The sequence below is a fragment of the Vanellus vanellus genome (genome assembly GCF_965231255.1).
Source record: "Vanellus vanellus genome assembly, chromosome: 8".
Lineage (NCBI taxonomy): Eukaryota > Metazoa > Chordata > Aves > Charadriiformes > Charadriidae > Vanellus > Vanellus vanellus.
In genome coordinates this window covers 18,411,337-18,437,636 of record NC_138913.1, presented here as the reverse complement: position 1 = coordinate 18,437,636, position 26,300 = coordinate 18,411,337, and the positions used below count along the sequence as shown (strand labels likewise).

Below are 26,300 nucleotides of genomic sequence, written 5' to 3'. Positions count from 1 at the left end.
AAAATATTTATAAGTTTGCTACATATAATTAATATATTTTTCTCTATTTCAAATGCTCATTAAAAAGACAAGTGGATCATCCCAGTCTGTGCATCTAAACAAAATGTAAGTCAATCCTCATTTATGATATACGCAAAATTAGAGTAAATATACTGAATGATAGCGCAGTCTTCTGTGAAATGACATAATGTGACACCGCTAAACTACAGGCATATGAAATAAGCCATTAAGCAACTGTTAATTTGTTCCAAACTTCCCTGGTATAGCAGTTATCACTGATAATTCAACACCTTGGCTGATATAAAAGGTTATATCACAAGAGCAAAGATCCCTGTACTTGCATCCTCATTGTTAAAGAAAGAAATCTTTCCCCTATGTTTGCAGCTTAGCACACTAGTGTTTGTCTTAATTATGTCCTTAGCTGAACAGACCTACCTGTCATAGAGATGCTCCTAAAACGTAATTTAAAGAGAGGAAGAAAATGAACCTTGTGCAATTGAAACAATATTCTGAATATACTATGTTAGATTAAAAGAAGGCACTTTTAAAATAAAATGGAATGTCAGGAATTAGAGAGTGGCAAAACTAAAAGCTGCATTGATAATGTCAATAGGAGGTCTGTGCTTTGAAGGGAGATGATGCTAAGTTAAACAGTAAACTCCAACTGTAATCATAATTTCTGAGAGAGCATTTAAGAACTAGAGTCACACGGTCTGTGTTAAAATGTTGCAACCCACAGTCTTCATTCTGGGCATGCAACCTTGCTGCGTTTCTCAGATCAAAGCCCTGACTCTGCCCGGGTTAGCCTCAGTTCACCAGCCACCAGTCAGACTGGGCAGCCAGCATAGGTACCCAACTGTAGATCACCAAATCCTCGGTTGTACTGTGGAGGAACCTCTCGTTTCTAACAGGTTAAAATTCAGCTTATGCAAACTCATGTCTTTGTGCAGATTTGGGTTTTGCATGCATACAAATACACCCATTACTGCTGTGAAGCAGCAGATTATTCCCCAGCAACCACCTGCCCACCACCTTTAAACACGTACCTATCCTCCCCCAGCCACGATGTGGAGCCTGGAGGTGAGGAAGGAACCTCACCACTGCCAAAGGGGCAGCAGGGGAGAGGTTGGATGCAGGAAAAGCCATCAAGGAATGAGGCACAGCGGTGCCTGACTGAGATTATATGGCTCGATGCCATATCATAATAGTAATGGCAAGATTTGTGTGGGAGAAATAAAAAATGTCCAGTGCACCACAGCAGACGATGTCAATTAGAGACACATGACAGATGGTGGCCTGAAACTCTCCACACTCCCTTTGCTGTAACAGAAGGACAGACTGAGGAGGGCTTTCTAGGCGTAAAGTGAAGAATCATAGTCCTCTACTGCTTTCTAAAACAGCTTTAGCCCACGGAACTGCCTCTGTTCAAGCAGATGTCAGTCACTAAAGGCTTTCACCAGGCTCTGTGCCTACAGGCCAACGTACCCTCAGTGTGCGCCCCAGTGTCACTAAACTGGGCACGATGGCCGGTGGATTATGCAGACCTAAGAAAGACACCCACCACCGATGTGGGACGGGGGCAAACTCCAAAGGTAAGGAAGATCCCGGAGAGTTTTACGTTACAGTCTGTATCTTCAAGGAGCGTCGGTATAAACTGACCCTCTAATTAGGCCCTCTGACTCCCGGTGCAGGCGGCTCAGCCCTGCGGGGTCCGTCCTCCGCCGCCCCCGGGTGCCGCCTCAGGGCCCCGCGAGCCCGCGCCGCTCCCCGCCCGGTGCAGGCGGCGCTGGGAGCGGAACCATCTCCCACTCGGTTTATGGCATCTCTTACGTGGCCCAACAGGCAAACGTAAACAAGGGACGGCCGAGGACGATTCAAGAGAAGCCATGGCGCGCTTTTCACAGACACACGCTCAGCACACCAGAAACAAACAACACGCCTCGCGGCGGGAGCCCCTCTGTCCGTGTCACAGCGGAACAGGCCGCTCAGCGCCAGCTGCGGAAGCGGCCGAGACCACCGGGCACCGAGTGAGGCATAGACGGTCCCGCCAAACCCCACTCCGGGCCGGGCCCGGCCCGGCCGCCGCCAGTGAGGAACCGCCGCGCAGTGGCCTGCTGGGAGACGGCCCCAGCGCGCATGCGCCCGGCCGCCCCCCGCCCCGCTTCGGTCTCTGGTGCCCCCCGAGGGCGGCGGCCAGCGGGGGCGGAGCGGCGGCGGCGGCTGGCGGGCGTGTGGCGGGGCCGGGCCGGGCCGCTCCCTCCCTTCCCCCTGCGGCGCGCTGCACTGCGCAGGCGGCGCTGGCGCGATGGCGGCCGGGGACGGCGGCGACGAGGTGCGGGTGCTGCAGAACCTCCGGGGAAAGATCTGTAAGTGCGGCGCTGCGGCCGCGCCGGTCCGGGCTGTGGTGGGGCCGGGCCGGGTCGGGCCGAGCTGGTCTGGACTGGGCTGGGCTGGGCTGGGCGAGCGCCCGGAGCCGCCGCGCTCAGGTGTTGCTCCTGCATTGGCTCCGCGGCGCGGGCCGCCGCCGCTCCCGCCCCTTCCCCGCGGCGGGGCGGCGGCCGCTGAGGCCGCGGGGGGCGCTGAGGCGGTAGCAGCTCCTCACGGCGGTACCCCTCGGGTCGGGCGGCGAGGAGAGCCCCGGGGGGCGCGGGCCCGGGAAGGGGCTTTGGGGCGGGCGGGGGCGGGCCGGGGTCTGCGCGGCCCCGGGGTCTGGAGCGAGGGAGGGATGCGGCGGGGCCGTTGGAGCCCCGGGGCGTCTGCGAAGCATCCGTTGGTCCGAGGTTTTCCTTGAGTAAGGGGGCGAGGAGAAATGCCCCCTCCCGTCCGTACCTCGGGCATCTGAGTCTGTTTGTCAAGCAGAAATTGCGAAATTATTGATGTGCAGGAAGTTGGTGGTAGAGGGCTGTTCTGGAAACGGTCATTAATGCGCCGGTTTCTTTGTGCAGCGCGTGTGCGAGCGAGAGGGAGGCCGGCGACTTTATTTTGGTGGTTAGGAAGTGCTGACTAAAAATACCTGTGCGCTCGGTAACGTGGGAAACCGGAGGATGAGGCGGGGAGGAGGGCCCGGGGAGGAAGAGCGATAGCGCGGTGCGGCGCGGGAGGACTTCAAAGCGCGGGGGGGAGACAGGATGTGCGGCGGTTCCCGGGGGGGCAGCGCAGCACACTCGCCCCATTCAGCTGCGGCCCGTTTGTTTCCTTTCTCACGCAGCCCATCGCCTCTTTTTTTTTTTTTTTTTTTTTTTTTTTTTTTTTTTTGAGAATGAAGCAAAACGAGTTGAATCGGGTATGGCGCTGGAACTGAGAACCGGTTGTGAGGCTCTTTCGAAGGATTAGGTTTGGTGGAGGATTGGAGCCGTGTTTGCCTGGGTATCGTCAGGCGGTGCAGGCTCGGAGGTGTCCTCAGTAAATAGAAGAGCCGGTCATGAAAACAGGAGGCTGCGCGGAGTACAGTGGAGGTAGTCTGGCTCCAGTGCGAGCCATAGAGAGCGACTGCCTGTTGAGTGGAGGAGCCTGAACGCACACTTACGGAGATCTTACTTTGTTAGCAGTTATCACAGAAATAATACATGCCAGCTTGCCTGTAAAAAAAAGAATACTGTTAGTTTTGGGGCTAAGGCATTAAATACTGAAGCCAGCCTATTTATTGACACCATTCTGCTTCCTAACTTCTGTCATAAGGTTTTTGTCAACACTGGACAACACAACATTCAAAGAGTTTTACATTTTGTGGTACTTGAACCTGATAAAATTCTGCTTTCCTTTTTGCATTAAAAGACAAAACCCAAAATGTCTCAAGACTCATGTTGAAACTAGTTTTATTGTCCCATTTCTGTGTTCTGGCTTGAGCCTGCAGTTGTCTTGTAACTTTGAATGTTCAGTTACCTGGCAAAAGTAATGGTAAACTGAGGACTGTTTATGTATTCCCTGCTTCCTAGGGAATACATGAAGAGTTGGTGGCCAAAGATGAACGTATAAGAACTGTAGGAGCCCGTTTGGAAATAAGTGGAAGTAATAGCTGGAATAAAAGATGCATCTTAGAAACAGTGCGAAAATCACTTCATAAACCTACTTGTTTCTTCTAACAAAACAAAAACACTTAGAAAAAAAAAAGTAGTTATGAGTTAAATATGATGTGGAAGCTTGCAAATCCTCAAATCCCTAGATGTTCTTTTGCCTTCTTTGCACAGCCCATACTGTTTTATTTTCAGTTCTTGCTAGTATTTCGCTAATGTGTTTTTTTAGGGGAAAACCCTCTGAATGAACAATAATAAAAAAAAGTAATAACGTAATCCCCCTTGATCTGGAGGGATTAGCAATAGCAGACCTCGCTTTGCAAAGTTGTTCATAGCCTGTAAGAATTCCTTGTAATATGTTTCATAGAAGTGGACTACGTTTCGGTCCCTAAGCTTTGTTGGCATTTAAACCACTACAGGGCTGGACACTGACTCATTTTATATGTTGCATGAGAAAGCGTGGTAGTTTTAATGAGCTGATGTCAGTTCTGTGTAATTCTGCATGTATAGAAAACACCATCTGCAGTATGTTCTTACTTACACGGTTGTTTTACAATACACAAATAGATGGTAAAATCTGAAGTTAGTGATGTTATACAAATCATCACAACAGATTTAGAATTGAGGCATATATTTAAAGATGGCTGAAGTGGCTATTACATACCTAGCAGTGAAAAAATGGAGTAGGAACACATTTATACTCCCTGGTACTCTGTTTTGTGGGATGCCAGTGTTTGCAGCGAGCCTCCTGCCTCTGGTTTTCAAGTAAGAGGCAAGATGAACTGGTCTTATCAGTTTAAGACCCCATAATATTTTTTGAAAATGTGATATTACACTTTAGCAAGTTTCCACCAGAAATCCCCTGAAGGTCTGTATTTTCTTTATGACAACTGTTTTTTATTGGTGGCTCTATTTTATGTGTTGTAGTAATAACAAAAATGCTTTATGAAGGTACGTGGATATCATAGTTTTAGGCATATCTCTTAGTGTGGTGTTTTAAGCTGTATAACTAGCTTCTGTTTTCATTTTATGACATACAGTAGTACGTTTTTAGGTGGTAAGTGATTTTAGTTGCTTTGATTTTTGGCTGTGTTTACTGAAACCTGTCTTAGTGGAATGCTTGGAAAATGTCTCCGTTGTCTCAGAGCTCGTTTGACAAAATTTGGGACGCGTTCTTTTTCGGACTTCTTGCACTGAGTTGTTAGCACTGCGTGGTTGTCTCAGATTATGCTGCACTCCTGGAGCGGATTTAATTGTAGCTATATAATATATTTAGTCCTGTGAAGCGAAGACTTTAGAGTTCGTGTGCATGAATGTCTTCTAAATGTCTTTGTTCTGGGTCCCTGTCAGAGGATGTACACTAATTGTGCACTTTCACTTGACAGAGGATATTGTGAATAGCATTTACCTATCCCACCTCCTGCTTTTGTTTAGTTTCTGATGCACTGTTAACAATGACCAAGCTTTGACTTGGTGTTTTCATGTAGTGTCTATGTTTAACAAGTGATGTGCAGGCAAGGGAGTTTGACAGAACAGTTGAATTTGGTAGGTTGCTCCATTGCTCTTATTACTAACTCTTTTATTACTACTTTGTCACATTACTTTAATATGGAGAACTTGAATTTATTAAATGTTGTCCACCTGAATTCCTATTGCTCTCATGCTTGAGGTTTTTTTAGCGTTGCAGCTTTTCCCTTTCGTTTAGGTTTGATCTAATCTTATTTTGAAGGGAAGTTTTACTAGGTATTTATATAGCGAACCTAAACAATATTTTCTACATATTTTAAAATCCAAACCAATATGCATAATTGGCCAAAGTGTAGGTCGTTTTTTTAAAAAAAAAACAAACTATTATTATTTTTTGCTGTTTTTCCAAAGTAGCTGAGTGGCAATAAAGAAAGTTAGTTTAAAAGTCGGGTAACTAATTGTAATTGTGAACTTCAGTCTTTTCAAAATAAAAAGGTTGATGTTTATTATTGTAGTGATGCATTTCATGGTTTTCCTATTGAATTAGGCTACTAAATGTGTCACGTGAAAATAATTTCTGTTAGTCTGGCAACCGAAACTTGTGAATTGATATAGTCAATACAAAATAAATGTTATAGCTGCTGTTTCGTCACTTGCACATTTCACCATTTGAACTGCAAGTTTAATTATCACACTGTATAGTTTTAAATGACAGCCTCTGTGAAGAGGCTTGAAATGCAGTTCCACAGTTAGATCTGATTGGTTTAATTTCTCTCTTTTCCCCAAAACATCTTTATTTGGTGTTTCTGATTAACCATTCATACTACCTAAACTTTCTAAACAACCCCCTGGAAAAGAGTGATGAACATTTCCTCTTTATACTTCTCTCACTTCTTACCTTTTTTTTTTTCCTTTGCATCCTTTGAACAGTGAAACATGCGGTCTTCAGAATGCAAAATTGCATACTTGATGAATGCACTGAAAATCTAAACACTTCAGCAGATATCTGGTTGTGGTGTTCATACGTGATTTTTATACAACCATTGTAGCCTTAGGTTTTTGAGGAAAAAGTAAGACTTAGTGTAATCAAAGACTTGTGTGTGTTTTTTTTTTTTTTTAAGAAAATAAGCTTCTTGGAAGAGGTGGACCACTATGTAGCTGAAAAGTCTCCCAGTCATAGATATTAAGAGATTTTTGGAAAGATGTGAAATCTCATTCTCTGTACTTCACCTAACAAGTGCTCTGAGGTTATGTTTAACTCAGAACTGAGAATCATCCCCCCTGCCTCCCCAAAACCTCAATAAATTTGTTGGTGTCTTAAAGACACTTGGTCTACGAAGTAAAGGTTTTTATCTCATTAGAAAATCAAAACTTCCATTTCTGCTATTTCCTTGTGTAGAAAGTTTCTTTTAATACTGAAAGACTGCAGTATAGTAGACATAAAAATTGTGAGTTATGTAGAAATATTTAATTTTTAGTCTTTTAAGAAAACATGAAACGATAGTAGTTGTAACTTCCTTCAGTCTACTGTACAGTGCATTTAAAATGCTGATTAAGTGATGTTATATCTTAAATATTTTATGTAAAAATAGGATGGTGAAGCTACAGAGTATTAACTAAAAATAAAGATTCTTATTAGGAACAAGTGACATATACAGTTCATGCTTATTAATTACAAACTACAGTATCGGAAGCTCTCTGGGGATTACTAGCTTCTTTCATTAATTTATTTTTATATTTTCTTTCATATGTTTTATTAAAATAGATTATTTTTTTAAGGCTATCTTCAATCACTGATGCTTTTCTCAGTTCTTCTGCAATATCTCACATAAGGGTAATTTTGAGTTTAGTCTCCTTTTGGAGTCTAACGGCATTAAAAACCAGTTCTGTGCATGTCTCTCAATCTGTCAACGTTGTGTGGTGTTTAAAAATAATATGTATACTTCCTCCTCTCCCACACCCAAGTTGATGAAAAGCTCATTGATGCTTCTGAGAGCACAGATTTTAACTGTAGAAGTTACTTAAGTGTCTGTTCATGCTTTCCATCAGCGTACATATCCCTGACTTGGAAAATGTCATGCATGAAGTTCAGTCTCTGTTCCTGTTAAACTGTCCCATTCTCTGCTCGGATAGAGTTGTGGTAGCCTTTCCAATGCCAGGCATTACTGACTTGACTTTTAAGACTGTAATAATCTATTTAACAAAAAACAAACAAACAAACAAAAAAACCCCACAAAACGGGGGAGGGGAAGAGAGAGAGAGAAAAAAGAACATTCTGATTTTGCATCTTAACCGCATAGACAATAAAGCTTACTCCACCATACTTCATATCTGCAGTTTTTAAAAAAATGTGTGACATTTCAAATCTGGTTTCAAGCTGTGGTCTTTGAAAGTGGAGGTGTTATGTTATTCAGACATAAGTAATTAAAACTCAGTACTTCAATGTAGTTTTCATCCTATTACTTTTTAATACCTTATATAAAGTTTAGATAATGTTGATTCCACATTTCATTGGGAGAGGTTTTTCCAGTAGCTGGTAAGGATGGATGCTACTGCAAAAGGTCCTGGTTAAGACCTCATGGAGAATACAATTCTAATTCTGGTTGCCTGTGTTTAAGACAACCGTTGTCGTGGAAGAGGGACAGAGAGTGGCTGCTGGGCGATTAGGAGCCTCCCAGGAGAGAGTCCCAGAAGAGCTGGTCTTGTTTCTTTTAGTAGAATAAAAGGTGAAAAGGGTCTGTTTGCTGTCTTCAAAGACATTCAGAGGGGAAGGAATCTTCCAGGGGGAAATAAGTGTTTAAGCCAAAGGACAGTGTTGTTGTAAATAAATGTAGATGCCTGCAGCATTCAGATTTTGGAAGAGCTTTCCAATTTGAGCATTGGGAACTGGTTTTAGCTGTAACTTCTTAGAAGAACCATTTCTGAAAAGGGCTGCCAGATGTCCAGCATGTGTTGTTGCAGTGGCCTAGACTCAATACCCAGCAAACCTTTGTATTCCTGTGTTGACAATCATACTGTCATATTAGGAACTTCCTTTTCTACTTGTTCTTATCCATGTTGCATTTAGTCAGCAGTTGATATTCTGCCTTCTAGTAGACCAGACAGGGAAAAATAAACAGTACTCATAGCTGAACCTTTGAAAATATATCAGTCAACATAAAAACAGCTGTTCATTGTGGAAAATGAAATAAAGATTTGATGGGTAAGTTTGTATTAATCAGCTTCCTTTAGCCAAAACGTTTGCGGAGAAAATAGCAAGTGAACAATAACTCAGCCAGATCATGTCTAAGACTTATGACCTAATGCTATACCACCTCAGGGCTGCAAGCTTCTCGGATTTAGCAAGCTACTCAGGGTCAAGCCCGAGATGAGACCTCTGAAGGGAAAGTGCAGGTGCTGGAGGAAGCGGTTCATGAGTCACTGTGCTCTCCTCTTCCTGTCGACTCTCCTTCCGCGTGAAGCTGGATGCAACAGTTTCTGTACACTGTTGGATCTTACAAATTGAAAATGAACATGGAAATGCATGCTAATTGAATGGAAAAGTAAATCTTGAACACGCATGAAAACTGTAAAATTATTGTGCCTAATATTTTGTGGGGTTTTTCCCCTTCAATATTTACAGTCATTTTTTTTTTATTTACAGATGACGCCAAACACTTAGTACCCAACAAAATGAGAGACTTTTTCTGTACCATCAACTTGGACCAAGAAGAAGTTTTTCGTACACAAGTAGTTGAAAAATCTTTAAGGTAAGCTGAATTTTTAGATGGAGATGATAAGCAAGACCGCCTCAGTTCAGAATAAAACCAAGATACGTAATGATGTGCATGTGCTTTTGCTTGTACCTCTTTAAAATGAGAGCTGACTTGTGGCAGCTACTCAGAAATGTTACAGCCACGTGTAAACTGTCAGAGTAGTTGAAAGAAGACAAAGTTGAGGCTTGTGAGTTGTACAGTGCTTTTAAAACAAAGCATGCTAAAACATATTTCGCTATTACTTTATTCTGTTCCATTGGGCAGCATAACATTCTTTTTCTTACTGGCTTCTTTCCAAGGGAAAGAAATCTGCCTGATACTTGCTCTCTATGTCGTTTCCTACTTCTGATGTGCAGTTGGTCTGTATTGGTAGAATTCTGCTTTTAGCATCTGCCTTGTAAAACCTGTTTCTGGAATAAAGGAACCGGAACTTTTCCATGTATAAGGGTATTGTGTGCTGTGGGATGTCCCCCTGAATAGGCCTCATGCGCTCCCGAAATTCTTGTTTTGGGAACTGTAACCAGTACTCACACAGAATGGCTTGCTCTGCCTCCCTGAGCAGCACTTAGCTGTAGATTCCGCTACTGCCTTAAAGCCTTAAAAACAATCAAACAAAAAAGTCATGGTAGCATAGCTGCAGTAGTGTAGGTGCTTTTATGTCTCAAAATTCTTTAAGTTCCCTGATAACCTATACTGAAGCATTGTTGCAGCTGCATTGTTCAGAACATCAGACTGACAGTTTCAGTTACTTGGAGGAGATGTTAAACCTTCCTCTTAAAACCCAGAAAGCCTGTTCAAACTCTTGGAGGTTTTCCTAATTCTTGTTGTTTCCAGTGGTTTTATAGTTACTGTTTGTTCTTTGAGCTGTCTCTCTAGATGTTTCCAGGTGAGGAACAGCATACTGCTTATATGACCAATTTAAATTGGGAATTTTACTTTTCAAACCATCATTTTAAAGCCCCCTTATGCTTCTATGTGAAAAGCAAACACTGCATGCATGCAATCAGGAACAAGTATTTTGCTCATACTGCTGATCTGTAACTGCTGTAGTCAGATACAGAAATTTTTCAGACTTTAACTGGCTGCAATTGAGACTGATTACCAAAACAAACTCAGTTGAGTAATTCTTCAGAGATGAATGTTAAAGAGACTGTGTTGATAAAGCAAAAACTTAAAATTTCCCCTTCAAATAGACAGTAGTTTGATTGGTAAAAGGGAACCCAGCATATCTTTTAAAAAGAAAGACTTTGCTGTCCAATTTTTGACACATTAATAGTTGAAACCCTAAAAAATGCTTAGAAACAAGACCCATTACGTTTAATGGTTATGTAGACTTTTTCATTATGTACTGTTTAAGAATTACTAAATTTATATACTTTAATCACCTGATAATAAAAAAGTATTAATTGCATAGCAAAATATTTGATAAAATGCCTTAGATACTTCAAAAATTTTTAAATAGTATTGAAGTTTTAACTGAAACTAGACTAAATGAAAAAAATGCCATTAGTACTTTATGGAAGAAAGGAAGAAAAATCTCACTATAACAAAAGAAAAATTTGAGGGAGGGAGGTCTCAAGTGACGCACACCTCCCTCTCAAATGGAGAATGTTTCAGGTGATATGAAATTAATATTTCTAAGTTGAGAACATTTCATCAGCAGTTAGAAGGCAGCGTTTCTTGAATCATTCTTTGCCCATCGGTGCCTTTGTCTCCATTGACTACACAGGGAACTCCTTCATCCTCTGAATTATGGCTGTGTTAAGTTAGATTTACAGCATGAGTCGGATTCCATACAAACTGATGAAATGTAATAAAATAAGTCATCCTTTATTAGCAGCGACCAGAGTTAGATGCTTGCACCGGATTACTAGTGTGTATGCAGTTATGAAGGCTGACACTTGTTCCGGAAACTTAATTATAACATCTTGTTGCTTATTACTGTGTTAACCTAGAATACCGTACTAAGCTAGAGGTACTGGAAGGGAAGATGAAAGCTCTGATCTCTTATGTCTGAAAATTTTATAAACTGCTTTTCAGTAAGGTGTAGTACAGTATAATTTTAGTCATAAATATAACTTTGAATTTAATTGTTTTGTTTTGTATTACTTGCTTTTTCTTACACATGTAATTCACAGTCTGTTTTTTGTCAACGTATTCTGGGTTGCAAATTTATACTAGCTGTTATCTAAGTTGTATTCTACAAATATCTGCTAGTTAAACATATGTGAAAGTATTTACCACTAGAATGAAAATTATCTTTGACTACAGTGATTGAAAACTAATGAAGAAGTATATTTTTAAACTGTGCAAATAGGTTTGGGCTTCCACCAGCACTTGGACTATTGTTAGAGTGCAGATGTGAAGCAAATGATTTTCAAAGTTAGAAAAACACGAATTAATACTGAAGTGAAAGAAGGATATTTTGACTAATGACTCAAGAAATATTTCCTGATGTGGTGTGGGATTTCTGTGGGTTCTGAAGAAAGAAAATTATTGTCCCTTGGAAAGTTTAAAGAACATCTGTGAGCCTCCTCAAATATCTATGGTCAAATATGAGGAATTGGGGAGGGGTTGTGGTATGTGTGTGTTGCATTTTGATATTTTTTTTTTTAAACTAAATTCAGTTTCATTTTTTAAAACTGAACTTTGTGTGAAGGCAGGGTTATAGCAAAAATTAATTCTCTGGTTGATATAACTGTTGCTTTTATCAAATGACAGATCTAGGGGCATTGGTCAGTTTCCATCATAGAACTGCCAGTTTAATGTAACAAGGAAGGGAAAGGCAAAGGAGTATGTCACGCAGTTAAATTTAATCTCCTGTATTACTGTAATCCAGTTCTTCCTGTATGACAGTCTGGTCTTCCTTTGAATTAGCACTATCTTCTAATTTTGTATCCGTCACAGTCTTTAAAGTTTTTGCATCAAAGTCACAAATGAAAGTGCTAAAGTCACTGAATCCCTGAGGAACAGGTTGAGTAAGTTCTCCATTTTAATTATTCCTCATTGGTATAACCTATTGTACCCCTTCAGCCAGTTCTGTATTCACCGAAGAATTTCTTTACTAATCCTTTGTATTCTCCACCTTAAAGTTGCTCTCTGGGCCTCATGCTTTGCTAAAGAATTATCAACAAGTGATTCATAAGGCAGTGGTGTTAATCTAGGTAAGGCAAAATGTATCAATATGAATAAAACAGTGTGTTACCTTCTGTTTGTGCTCGTGTTATTGACCTGTTCTTTCCTGCAAAATCTGAGTCTTCATGTAAGATTGAGGTCGAAATAATGATTGTCAGTGACTGATCATTTTGAGGGGGGACGGGACACAGTTGTGAAGTCGGCTCTTTCTAGCTGTAGGGTATGGCTGCTAAATAGGTTTTTGGAAATCTCTGCTAATAGTCTCCATCCTAGCCTAATTATCTGATTATAATTGGATGCATAGTTTTATATAGATCCAGCAAGAATAGGGACTTACATCAAAAACTGCCTATCATTAAGTGTTATGTTGTAATCTAGTGTTCCTCTTAGGATGTCTGACTGAAGCTGAGTTAGTAACAGAGTTCCCCTTGATACCAGTGCCAGCTACTTTACCCACTGTTCACTCTTTCCTCTGTAATATCTCTTTGTATTGGTGCAACTATTGTTTGTGTAGCTATTAGGGGAGCCATACCACGGAATTGACCTAAGTTTAAAATAAGCCTTTGTTTCATCTTTTTTGGTCTGAGTTGTTGTGTCAATACAATTAAAGTGAGCAGGGAAAGTAATAAGGAAATTGAGGCTGCTTAGGGCTGCAGGGCTGCACTGCTGCTAAAAGTAGTGCTTATGAATTTATACCTTCAGTGGTGGTGCTTACAAGAAGAACCCAGCCCTCGAAATCAAAGCTGAATTTGTTAGCTTTGAAATCTGGAGAGAAAAAAAAAAAAAAAAAAAAAAAAGTAAAAAATGGGGAGCTGAAAAAACACAGCCAAATTTTTCAGCTCAGAATTCTTAAATTCAGTGTAGTGCTAAGGCTAATACTGATTCATCTGCTTTGAAGCCTATGCTAAAAGGTCTGTGTTTGAACAAAAGGAACATTTTCACTTATGAAATTCCTCATAATTAATTCCTGCAGTTAAAGCTCTTGTTTCTAAAAGTCAGTTCTAGAAATTTGGAATACTAGATTTTTTTCACCTGTGTTCTTTCTGACTTTTTAAATTAGTTACTGGCTCTCCTCTTATTTTTTGACTTATTTAATGAACCATTGGCCCTTAAGCATTTGGTGTTTTTTTCTGTAATTATCTTGGAGGGAAGAGAGGGATGATATCCTATTCTTCCTGGTATCCTTTTGGGTAGCTAATAATATGAACTGATCGTTCCACACATAAGCATATTTGTATTAGTTTAATAAAGTATAGTAATAATACAGTGTCAGAAAGGTACTTTCTACGTACCTGTTTCTAGGTTGAGTATAACTGTCATCACAGTACTTTTCTGTAGAAAGCAAGCAGAGGCTAAAATTAATTTCATGAAGCTGAAGTTTCATGAAGCTGAATTAGTTTAATTCCCTGGTGATGTTAATCCATTGTAATTGAAAGTATTTTAAGTTTAAGAATCCAGTAGTTCCAAAATAGCAGGCTTTTTTTGCAGATACACTTAATTTTCAGAATTCATAACTTGCAGTGACACAAATAACACTGTAGTTTTATTCAGTCTTTTGAAATACAACGTTTTGACTATTGGCTATGATTGCATCAATAAGTACTCCTTCAGTTTAGTGGAAGTATGAATTCCTTGAGTGAAGATACCAACTCATTGTGTGAGACATGTCTAACCTAGAGGAACCCACAGTCTGTGTACCTAGAGAGCTGTGCAAATGGCAGTTGAGTAGGGTGAACTGTAAACATTATATTGGACTTCATTAGATGGAGAAATGTGGTGACCATTTCAGCATGTGGGAGAACGTGTGTATTGAGATCAACCTTTCTCTTTTTCACTGTTCTGTTTTATAGTTGCTAATGCTTATGGCTGCTTTTTGCAGGTCTGAATCTTTGAGCATAAAATTTGACGTGGAAGTTAGAGCTAAACAAATGTCAGCAGTGAAGTAATTAATGAATTGTGTTTTAGTGTAATTTAATCGCATACTGAATGAAAAAAGAGAAACATAAGACTTGTGAATGTCTCAGGAAGTCATTTGGGGTGGGTAGAGAATCAACTTCAAGACAAGTAGAATTGAAATTGCAGCAAAGACAACACATTCTGTGTGTGCGCTCTGATTTTTTTTTTTTTTTAATTATTTTTTTTGAACATACATAAGGCACTCTCATGAATTTATAACTTGCAGTGTTATTGTATGTTCCTGTAATGAAATGGTTGTGGATGGCTTTGATAGATAAGTATAGTGCTAAAGGCCAAACTCTGGGACTCCAGCAAAAATGTAGCATTTTTATGTTTGTCTTCTGTATAAATTACATACAGTGTTTTTCTATTTTAACTTTCAGTCTTTTTTTTCAGCCCTTATTTTGGAGAAGAGTTTTACTTTGAGATTCCAAGAACATTCCAGTGGTTGTCCTTCTACATTTATGATAAAAGTGTTTTACAAAAAGACCTGCGTATAGGTAGGTTCGGGGATACTACTGGGGATACTACTGGGGATACTATGGAGGGATGCCATGCAGAGGGACCTGGACAGGCTGGAGAGGTGGGCCCAAGCCAACCTCATGCAGTTCAACAAGGCCAAGTGCAAGGTCCTACATTTGGGTCCGGGCAATCCCAAGCACAAATACAGGCTCGGTGGGGAATGGCTGGAGAGCAGCCCTGAGAAGAAAGACCTGGGTGTGCTGATTGACAAGAAGCTCAACATGAGCCAGCAGTGTGCAATCGCAGCCAAGAAGGCCAACCGTATCCTTGGCTGCATCAAAAGAAGTGTGGCCAGCAGGTCAAAGGGGGTCATTCTGCCCCTCTACTCAACTCTCGTGAGACCCCACCTGGAGTACTGCATCCAGCTCTGGAGTCCCCAACATAAGAACAACATAGACCTGCTGGAGCGTGTCCAGAGGAGAGCCACGAGGATGATCCGAGGGCTGGAGCACCTCTCCTATGAGGAGAGGCTGAAAGAGTTGGGGCTGTTCAGCCTGCAGAAGAGAAGGCTCCGGGGAGATCTTATTGTGGCCTTCCGGTACCTAAAGGGGGCCTACAGGAGAGCTGGGGAAGGACTTTTTACTAGGGCATGTAGCAATAGGATGAGGGGGAATGGCTTTAAACTGGAAGAGGGCAGGTTCAGATTGAACATTAGGAAGAAGTTTTTCACTTTGAAGGTGGTAAGGCACTGGACCAGGTTGCCCAGAGAGGTGGTTGAGGCCCCATCCCTGGAGGTGTTCAAGGCCAGGCTGGACGTGGCCTTGGGCAACCTGGTCTAGTGGGAGGTGTCCCTCTCTATGGCAGGGGGGTTGGAACTCGGAGATCTTCAAGGTCCTTTCCAACCTAAACCATTCTATGATTCTGTCTACATCTTGTGTAACATTTGGTTATTTTCAGTATCATTATCTGCAGTATTAAGGATACAACTATTAAAGTGTTGCATTTTTCAAAGCACAGTGTATAGTGCACTTCAAACTTTAAAGGAATATTTAGTTTAAAAGCAGGATTTTGTTTCCTTGCTTTATTATACTAAAATATGTTTATTTTTTAGGCTAATAGGACATTTTATAGTCTTATGGTCTCAATACATATTTTTTTTTTTTTAATTCTGTTTGTTTTTTCTCCACTTCTGTTTCGTTGGAATATTTGAATAATTGTCACTACCTGTAAGGTCTTAAGCAATGAATTGTGGAGTAACTGCAATTGTGGAATAATTCTTAACACTATTTCTAGATATTTTTTTTTCCCTTCTGTAAGTGCAACCTGTAACTTAGTCACTTTTTTGCAACAACTTAAGTAGTTTAGGAGAAAAATCACAGGAGGTGGGTTTATTGGTGTTTTGTTTTTTTCCCCCACTGCATAATAGCTCTATAGCAACTGCTATTTGGATACAGTTGCCATAAAGCTCTAACAGTCTGCAGTGGAAGAAGCCTTCACATTACTTGAATTGAGGAAGGAAATAATTTGCACCAGGATGCCGGATAATTTGGTATAATAACAGCTTTCCAAGTGGCAATCAGAAGAGTAAAAGGCATCTACCTTCAGTGCCCTAAACATTCTTTAACAGTTACTGTTTTCTCAAATGTTTTTTATGTTATTTCCAGCCACAAGTGTGTTCTTTATTTTACCTAAACTTGTTATTAGTGATATTTGAGATAACACATTGTAATTAACTTAATTTGGCTTTATATAAACTATTTTACTGCTTTACTTATGCTTAATGTTCCTTGTTTCCATAAGCTTTTCATATAGCATAATAAGCTTAAAAAAAAAACTGAAAGAAAGAGAGTTTAAACAAAAATCAAACTTCACATCTATTTAAATATTTGTCCTATTTGGATGAAAGTGATATTTATGCTTATCTCTCCCTGCCTTCCTCCCCCAGGAAAGGTGTCAATCAAAAAAGAAGATTTATGCAACTACACAGGAAAAGAGAACTGGTTTATGCTTCAACCTGTTGATTCTAATTCAGAGGTTCAGGTAACTATTAAGTTGCACATTTACATTTTAAAAATATAGGTAACTGCATATAATGGTAGAAGCTTATATTGAGCTGTAGCAGAGAGAGGTTAGCATCTGTCTTAATTCTTGTGAGACAGTTGTGTCTTTCAGCTTGATTAGAGAATAATGCATATTCTATGTTTCTAAATATGCTATATGATTCCTCGTGATACTTAAAACTGGCAGAATACTTGAAGCAATTGTTTGGGAAACATCTTAACAGTATTTTGATGTCTAAAGTCTTTTCAAGAGGAGCTATGTACTTGAAACAGGTGAATGTTTTAGGAAACTACTGAATCATTTTATTAGTCAGTTTTGTTGTTACCTTAAATGATGACTGATTATGTGACAGGAAATGGTTGAAGTCTCCAAAACTGGTGCTACTTGTGCTGTTCTCATGTATCTTATTTTGAAATACTGTAAGCATTCAGTATCAAATAACTTGCACTTCAGATTTGTATTTTGGTCTGTGGTTCAAATTCTTCTGACAGCTTTGTTCTAGTAATACGTAAAAATGAGATGGCTCTAGAAGTTTTAGCAACTCTGGTTTTGATTTGTTGCTGTGATAAACAATTTATTAGATTTTAATAGTTTTTTCAGATTTGCCTAAGGGCAAAAGTCTTGAACTTGGCAGTGTTTGTATTTTTCTAGTAACTTGGAAGTCCCTCTGTGTAGGGAGAATCCTGTCTACTTTTACAAGAGGTGAAAGTGTTCAGAATTCGCAAAAAAAACCCAACCCAAAACCAAACCCACATTATTTTCCAGGATTAATCATCTCTGAGCCGTAGGTTTAGTATGCAGCTGTTGGGCATATAGGAGGGCATGTGATTGCTTTACGTGAAGACAGATTTTCAAAACGTGAATACCACTTTCTCATCTGTTGAAAGTCAGTCCTCATTCAGTTAGGATAGAATATAATAGAATAGTTTAGTTGGAAGCAACCTACAGATCATCTAGTCCAACAGCAAGTTGTCTCATTCTTCTTCCAATTGTTCCATCTAATCACTCTGAATGTTCTAGAAAGTCCTCAATTTCCTGCAATTTCTGCTTTGACTTAAATATTGCAGTGCTTGCCATGTTTTTTCTCAGTCATAAAAATGTATTGAATGAAAGATTACTTTTTGTCATAATACTACACAAGAAAGTATGAGAACTCAATTGTAATATTCCATTAATAGAATTTAGCAATTTCTTACGTAATAGAAATAAAAAAGTTTTTAATTTTCCATGGCTTTGTAGCTCACAGTGGAATGTAAGCTGTTATTGATACTTCTTTATGGCTGGGACATGTGTAAAGCACTCTCCTGCATGAGACTTCCATTAAAGGATGACCTAATGAGGTTTGCACTCTTCATGTGAATCTTTCCTTGAGTTAGGGGATTTGGGTAGGTTTCTCCTCTGTCCTGATTCCTTTTTCCATGAAATTTGTAACAACAAAGCTGAGACCAGTTCCAATCTGCCAGATTTGGCTGAAATATCATTGGTTTGGATGTACCGTGCTGTATGAAATGTATTCCTCGGAGATTCCCAAGATTATTGGTGGGACATGGATGAAAATAGCAGACTTTCACAAACTACGTGCAGAAAAAGCGCACAAATGGTTATAAAGCTAGATAACAGTTTTACTTTCCATACACTGCAAGGACTTTAGTTTACCAAAGATGCTTCTGAGTGGATAACCTGGGTTTCTTATTTATTTATTTATTTATTTATTTATTATTATTATTATTAAGGTCTCTAATTTTTGGCTTAGAATTGTTTTCTTCTACTTAGATTTGACATAGTGTGTATGGCATAAAGATGATCTTTATTGTTCTTACAAATTCAATAGTTCAGTTGTGATATTTATTCCATTGAGTTGGGAGAAGTGAAAGGAAGACGACAGTTCAAGAGAAATACTGTAGTCTAGAGTTTCTGACATTGAGGAAGGAACTGAAAAATAACTGCTAGCATTTCTAACTCTGTTTAAAACCCACCACCATCCTCAATAACTTTCCCAAGCGTAGACTACCCTATAGACGAAAGAGTATGCATCTTCTCCTTTTAAATTTAAAGGAAAGACGGTTTTATGAAGGAAACTAACACTGTCGAAAGTTACTTTGTGGTATACTTGGAACAGTAGTGGGATTCTGTATATGGAATGTGGGCACAGTATGTAAGTGCCTGTTGGCTAAGTATTTAAAATACAGTTGCTGGTCCAGCTTCCATTTAAGAGCTTTATAAAAGTTGTATTTATAATAAATACTTGTAATATTTCATAATGTAGAAATGATAAAAATATCGAAACTGGGGAGAAAAAAACCTCTTGGCAGTGTTAAAATTGCAGTAGCAATTCTAAAACCAAAACTGTGACTGAATTGTTTTTGTAATTCTGGAGTTTAGGTTGGTGATTTAGACACTGGTTTCGGCTCTTTTGTTACTATGTGAATCTTGGCCACGTGATCAACAGCTTCATCTTCCTCTAGTTGGTATCTGAAAATTGGAAATTAATGCATTTATGAAATTAAAACGGTACCTACCTGCCTTTGAATAACCCTGAGATCTACAGCTGAAAAGTGCATTCACATAAAGTGTGCTGCTTATTTATTGTATAAGAATGGCTGATTTCTCTTTGTTTTGAGCTAAAACCAATCTGTACAACCATGTTTAAAGCCTGGTTGCATATTATGTCAAAAGTTCTCATATAGATCTGCAGATCTTTAATAAACCATCACACTGCTCTCAGCGAACAAAACAACACACACACACGTACCTGATAGTTCTCAGGAGTAGTAAACTTTCTATTTTACCCCTACTCATCAGTGTAGAACATATGATTTGTGTTTATTTAAAAAAAAAAAAAAAAGCAAAAGGAAGACATTTAGGCCATTCACAAAAACTGCCTACTAAAACTAGTTGTCAGCTATTACAATAAATACTACTAATGTTGTCTTTTCATTTGTCATTAAAAAACTTTGCCTTGTAAGGCTGTTGGCATGCTTCTCAGTATCCTGTTTTTATCCTGTAAATCTATTTTAGTAATTGAGGTTCTCTGCTTGACAAATATTTTCTTGACATACCTGTGCTCCAGTCCATGTAGTAACAGTTTGCAAAACATTTGGCAGGCATCCCAAAATAGTTACATTTAAAACTTCCTTATAAAAGAAACTTCACTTCTCCTCCCATGTGACGTACAGAGAGAGAAACACAGCCCTTGCCCCAGGGGATTTACAATAAAAACGTTTCAGTTTTACGTCAAAACATAAATGCTATAGAAATGCGTGCAAGGTCAGCTAAGGGTTTTACTTCCATTTTAATGTTGTACAGCAAAACTGTAGTTCAAATTATAGCTTGCTTCCTTTGCCACACTTCAAAATTACCTTCTGGGTCCTTTCCCTGAGAATCACAATCGTGGGCAGACCAGCGTCATCTGATGTTCCATTTAGCAAATAGACAAATTCCAAGAATACTAAGGAAAACATGGTTTAGAGGAAAGACCGTGTCAGTGTGTGGTTATCTTAGATGTGAATGCCAGCACAAATAGCCAGGCACTGAAAGGAGTAGCAGTATTGTTCAGGCAGTAGATGTTTGGAGCGAGGTTATAGTACCAAATTTTGGTCATCCCAAGAAAGTTGCATATCACAGTTTGGAGTTTTTGGAGCCTTTTCTTGAGAGGGCAGAGTAAGCTGGGCCTTGCTGAGTTCTGAAGTTAATCCATGCTGTGCTGTCATTTATGGGTTCTTTTTCTTCGTGCATCCTACTGCATCAGAAAAAGAAAAAGAGGAAGCCAGGTTCAGCAATTATTGCCACCTTTTCCTCTCCTGTGGTTGTGTTTACTGTTCCACGAGTACATCAGCAGACTTCATGAGATGTTTGAAAGCTGCACTGGGATGCATAATAAATTTCTAAATGATCTTTAATCTAGTGGGATGGTCAGGATTTCACAGCTGGGTATTAAATGTTGCTGGTTATGGCTACTGCATACTGTTCTACTTTTCTAGGTATACCTAACTGCCTTCAGAGTCCAAGGTCATTCTGGAACATTCTCCTGAAATGCTCATAAATTCTCTGTCTGTTCAAGGCTTCATCTCATGCTTAGGACAAAAAAGCTGAGAGGGACTTTTGTTCTTGGTACTTCTTCCAGCATGAGGAAGTACCATTTTTTGTATGTGTGTTAAATCTGTGGAGACTTGACCAATTCACGTGCTGTCTGCAGTTGAGGATAATGCTTCTCTTTATCATTGTCTGTCAAAGTACAAATGCATTCATCATACTCTACTTGCAGGATATGTGCTTTAGGATAGATACTTGGTTGAAATGGATATATTGGAATTACCTTAAATAGCTTCTAACTGTAAACTATATTACTGTTCTAATTACTACTTTTAAAATAAAGGCTTTTAAAACTGTTTGTGTTTCTCTCTTGTTCTTTCAGGGAAAAGTTCACCTTGAATTAAAACTGAATGAACTGATAACAGATAACGGATCTGTGTGCCAGCAACTAGTAGTACAGTAAGAAAAAACATTAATTATTGAATATTTAGTTGTTTGTTAGAATGCCGTGTGATTTGTCTCTCTTAATAGTGAATGCCTGCACGTCCTGGTACCAATAACATTTTTCTTTTTATATGACTTTCCTTGGAGCCTCCCTTGCTGAGGGAATGGGTGTATGCTTAGGAAGCTCCTGCAGAAGTTTTTAGCAGCCGCTCATCTCTGTTGTTCCCAAAGCATCCACTTTTATCAGGACTCAGCATGGCTATCTGGTATTAGTTCAGTGCCTTGTAATTCCGATAGAATTGGGTCTGGTGAGAAAGCTTGGAATGCCCACTGCAGCTGACAGCCAGAACTCACAGTACTGCTGTTACTGTGAATTGAGCTGCTAGTGGTGGTGTTGGGAACAGTGTGAAACTTTTTCAGTAGTAATATTTTGATTTGGTATGTGAAAATCCACTTTTAATTTTGCTTCAAAATTACTTTCTCATGGTTAACCATGATAAGGAATATTTATAGAAAAGCAAAGTACAGGAGTTGCCATTTTGGAGCAGCATAACGTTGCCACATATCAGTAAAATTTCTTAGCAACAACTTGAGGAGTTTTCACTACCAAACTTAATTTTGAATCCAAAGTGTAAAGACTTTGCAGTATGTCAAAGAGCCTCATAGAAACAGTAATTTTTTGGGTGTATATAACTTCAAAAAACACAATTTTCTTAGAGCTACGTTTGATGACAATCCTATGTGATGGCTGTGGGAGTCTGAATATACAGGTTACAGACAGTCATAGAAGACCAAAATTCCACATGTACATTCTATTTCTTTTTATTCGTTATTAAGAAATACATTTAAGGCCAGAAATTGATAAGAAGCTAATGCAAATACAGCTATACAAAAATGTTTTGACACTCATAAAAAGTTTGTCTGATAAGGGTGTCCTAGAAGATACGGGTCTCGCTAGAAACTAATCCTGTGCTGTATTTTGGAAGAACTCTGACAGCCTTCTATGTTACTTGCCTCTAGGAGACTGCTTTCATTGAAAAGACCAGTGGATATCAATAACTTGCAGAGACTCAGTGAGGTTGACAGCGTTTTCCTGTGACTCTCTTTATGTTCTCAGCATGAGCAAGGTTCAGGAGAACAAGCCAGTCTTACTGCAGTTTTTTTATTTTTAGTGCTTCAGAAAGAAATAAAGGCTTTTCTGCGCTTGTCTCCTAACAGGTTATGGGATAGGCACTAAGAAGAAGAGGGTACAGACAAGGGGGTTAAAGACTAAGGGAAAATTAAGATTAAAAACTCAGAAGGTAGTCAGATTCTTTAATTTTGCTTTCCAACGTTGTTCATTAACTTATATTTATTCAGAGTGTGAGGTTTTTTCCTTTGGTTGTGTTGTTTGTGTTTTTTTTTTTTTTTAAATCTCTGAGAATTTAGCATGAAAGAATGGCTTGTATTGCGAAACTGTGAGGGGAGGAAATGGTGTGTGGTCTTCTGTTTGTCTCAGTGACTTCGTGTTCAGATCAGCTCCAGGGAGCAGGGGGAGACCATTACACTGTCGATTTTGCTAATGTAATTTTCATTATGAAGTTTAAATTACATTCTTTCTGTCTTAGTCAACTATGTAAACAAAGATGAGTACTTTAGTTGGAGCAAGACCGAGCAAAATAATCTCTTTGCTCTTCTTTTACTTTCATGGTATGAAAAAGGAAGCTAGTTCTGGGACAGAACTAAGCCAGTGAAACTGGTAATGCTTTAATGACTATTGTAGGCTGATAATTCAGGTAAGATACGAAAAGTTGCTGTCCATCAATGTATATTTATAACTTAAAGATAATTCTGAATGTGTTTCTACTTGTATTAGTGGGTGGCAGCTTGGTTCATTGAGGGTCGGGCTGCTCTTATTTTTGTATCCCACTTGCAGCACAAGGCAGAATTAGAACAGCTTTCTCCCCATGGAGTGTTCACCACGAAAAGGTGGCTGGAGCTTCGTGACTTGGTGTTTTATTGCCAACTTAACTTTCTGATAGATGTCGCTTTAAAAATTTATTTTTTATATATCCATGCAGTTTAGTCTTTTTTTTTTTTTTATTTTAAAACATGCTTGGATTTCTCATAGGATGGAGAGAAGTTGCTTTAGAAAGTTACTGTTGCAGATTGCAGTTTTGAGTAGGAAGTGGGTTACTCACTGTGCGTTCTCTTCGGGTCTCTTTATGACGGAGATAAATGATCAAAAGGAAGACAGGGTTCTCTCGTGGTTGCTGCATTCACCCACTCACCGACATGTGGGAGAGCATTGTGCGTTAAACACTGCAGTATTACATCAGTACTTTTGTCTTCATCTGAGATTATGAAATGCACTGGACTTCCTTAAACTAAAGATGTTTAGTAGTATTTTATCACACACTGGTAGCCTTGAAATAATTGGCAGTGTAAGTAATATAGTCTAAATAAATATATTTCTGGATGTACATGTTGAGAGTATGAGAAATAAGACATCTCTCACTGGATATAGTATTATAGGAATGCGTGTGAGGACATTTTTGAGACTCTTGATCTTGAAGCATGAGGAACTTACAGAAAATACATGTGAGATTCTTTATCAGAAAATTTGAACTCTTTAAAAGTCTGCTTATTTTGTAAATTTCCAAGGATAATTAGTCAGTGATGCACTTATTGCTGTTTTGTTAGTCACCAGGCCCTGGGAAGTCATTTTATTAGTAACTCCTTTAAAAAAGCTGAAAGATAGGAAGTAGAGGTATGATTGAGTAAAAAAAGACAGAGTGACCATATATGTATATTTCTGTCCCTCCCTCTTCTCCATCTGTCCAAAACTGAAAAAGTATTGGCCAAAAAAAAAACCATCGTGGAAAAAATTATTCTTAAAACACGGGCTATAACACTTGCCTTTCAGTGTTTTACTTCGTGTTCAAATTAATGGTCTGTCAGTGTAATATGACAGTGAAGGTTTTAAACCTTCACAAGCTGCATTTTTTTGTAGGATTAGAGAATTCTAGATACTAGTGCTGGCTTCTGTGCATGGGTAGGTTTCTAATGGATTTCCACCATGTCTTCCCTGAGAGTCCAGAAGTTCTACAAAGATGAAAAATAGTAGCTATAACTTCCACAACACAAGATTAAAGATTGTGTTAAGTGCACAGACAATAGCAACTAATTCAAGGGCTGTGATTCTGAGCATTATCTGGAGTCCCCTGTTACCTTTTTGTTTGTGGATGAACCAAAGCAAAAGGATTAGACCTGACTAGGAGATGGACTCATATTATTTTGGTTCTGTAGACATGGTTGTAGAAGCTTTTTTTGCTGGTTTTCTAGATTGATTTTATGATGAGGATTGATTTAAAACCTGAAGGTAATTCCAGTAAGAAGCAGTTTTTAGAAGTTAAGGATTTGGACAACATCAAACAGCCTCTGGTGATGTTAGCATCTTACAGCTAATGTGGGAGGCAGGAAGGCTTCATTTCTCATGCTAGTATGTATAGTAAAAACAACTTTTCCAAACAAGAAGTTGTTGGGAAAAGAACATGTGATTTTAGAAAGGTAAGTGTTGCTGCATATAATGAAACCAGGAATGTGATTCCTCGTGTTTCTTTCTTTTTGTCCTCTTATCTGCCCTCTACCCACCCCCCACCCCCACCCCCTTTTTTATTGTTTCTAATTTGAATCCTTTTTAGGGCTGTGTTCTCCAACTTTAAGGGAAGTAAGCTTGGGGAAGGATAAATATTAATATATTGCAAACTGTGGTTGTATCAGCGAAGCTGTGGATGTCAGTCACAAAAAAAACCTCACTTCTTCAGTAATGTACTCTAGGCAATCCTGCTTTAGCAGGGGAGTTGGACTAGACGATCTCTAGAGGTCCCTTCCAACTCTGAAAATTCCATGATTCCGTCATTCTTAAAAACTGGAAGTTTCCTTCTTTTGCTCAAGCTGACAAAAAGTGGTCATGTACAAGATGGACCAGATCAGTCAGTTGTGGTATTACTTGATGCTGGGGCTGGGGGAAATGGTGGCAAATTTTCTTAAGGTGTGACTTTCTGAAGGCAGCTAGGACTTTCAGGTTGTATAAGCATTCTAAATACATGATACTGAAGTACATTTTTCCGTGGAGAAAGTAAAATTATGACTTGTAACTGCTTCTCTTAAATCAATGAAGCCCTGATGCTTTTTTTGAGATACAAGCATAAAGTTAATCATACTTAGGTGAAAAGCTATCTTGGGCTAAGCCCTGATTTTACCCGTAATTTTAGTATTAATTGGAAACTTGCTCTTAAACTTCATGCAGATACACCCACAGACCGTTTCTGAATTAAAATTTTGTTTTGTCTCCAATACTAGTTGTTTCCTTTTCTAATGTGTGAATGAGGAGGGGAAAAAGATAATGCAATAGATTAACTGCTGACTCAGTGTGGGCTCTTTTTTTCAAAACCACAATGGCATGTGTAGTAGCACATTTAAAAAATACATGCTTGCAGCTCTCCTTTCTGGGAGTCTGTAAAAACAAGTTTGCGTGACCATTGTTTGCGTATTTGCAGCTGCCGAAACGGATGATACTTGAACAGTTTCTTGCCAAATTAGGCTATTGGGTGGTGGTACTTGCCTTCTCTGTGCTTGGCATGACTTCAGCTCTGGAAGAAAGAGTTCTATGTATTCACAATGCGAATACTTGAAAGCCCACAAATGGTTTATTACAGCTAAATTTTTGCCTTTTTTTTGCACTTAGTTTACTAAATATATTATGCACTATCCTATGTTAAATTGACCTGTCAGTTTATTACTGTCCTGTTTAAACTTTTATCTGGTCACATGAAGTCGTTCTAGGGAACATAGTTTTTATGAAGTGTACAAATCTTAATGGTTGCAGTTATGTACTTTCTGCACTTGGAGGACTTTAGTTGATTTGAATGGTGGAGGTAGAGTCCCTCAGTCGTTGAGGGGGTGTAGTGCAGGCTGTGTCATTTTAAGGACT

At 39.3% G+C, this 26,300-nt stretch overlaps 1 protein-coding gene across 1 annotated transcript in view; it reads left to right on the top strand.

Annotated features, from left to right (window-relative positions):
• Nucleotides 1–1,522: 1,522 nt before the first annotated feature.
• Nucleotides 1,523–26,300, top strand: part of RASA2 (RAS p21 protein activator 2) — a gene marked incomplete at its 5' end in the record, with an annotated part of 70,479 nt that continues 45,701 nt past the window's right edge. Inside the window, 9 exon segments of the mRNA XM_082487230.1 lie at nt 1,523–1,592; nt 1,692–1,848; nt 2,098–2,120; nt 2,123–2,243; nt 2,245–2,366; nt 9,124–9,229; nt 14,723–14,826; nt 16,734–16,828; nt 21,264–21,340. Coding sequence (XP_082343356.1) covers nt 1,523–1,592; nt 1,692–1,848; nt 2,098–2,120; nt 2,123–2,243; nt 2,245–2,366; nt 9,124–9,229; nt 14,723–14,826; nt 16,734–16,828; nt 21,264–21,340 — 875 coding nt within the window.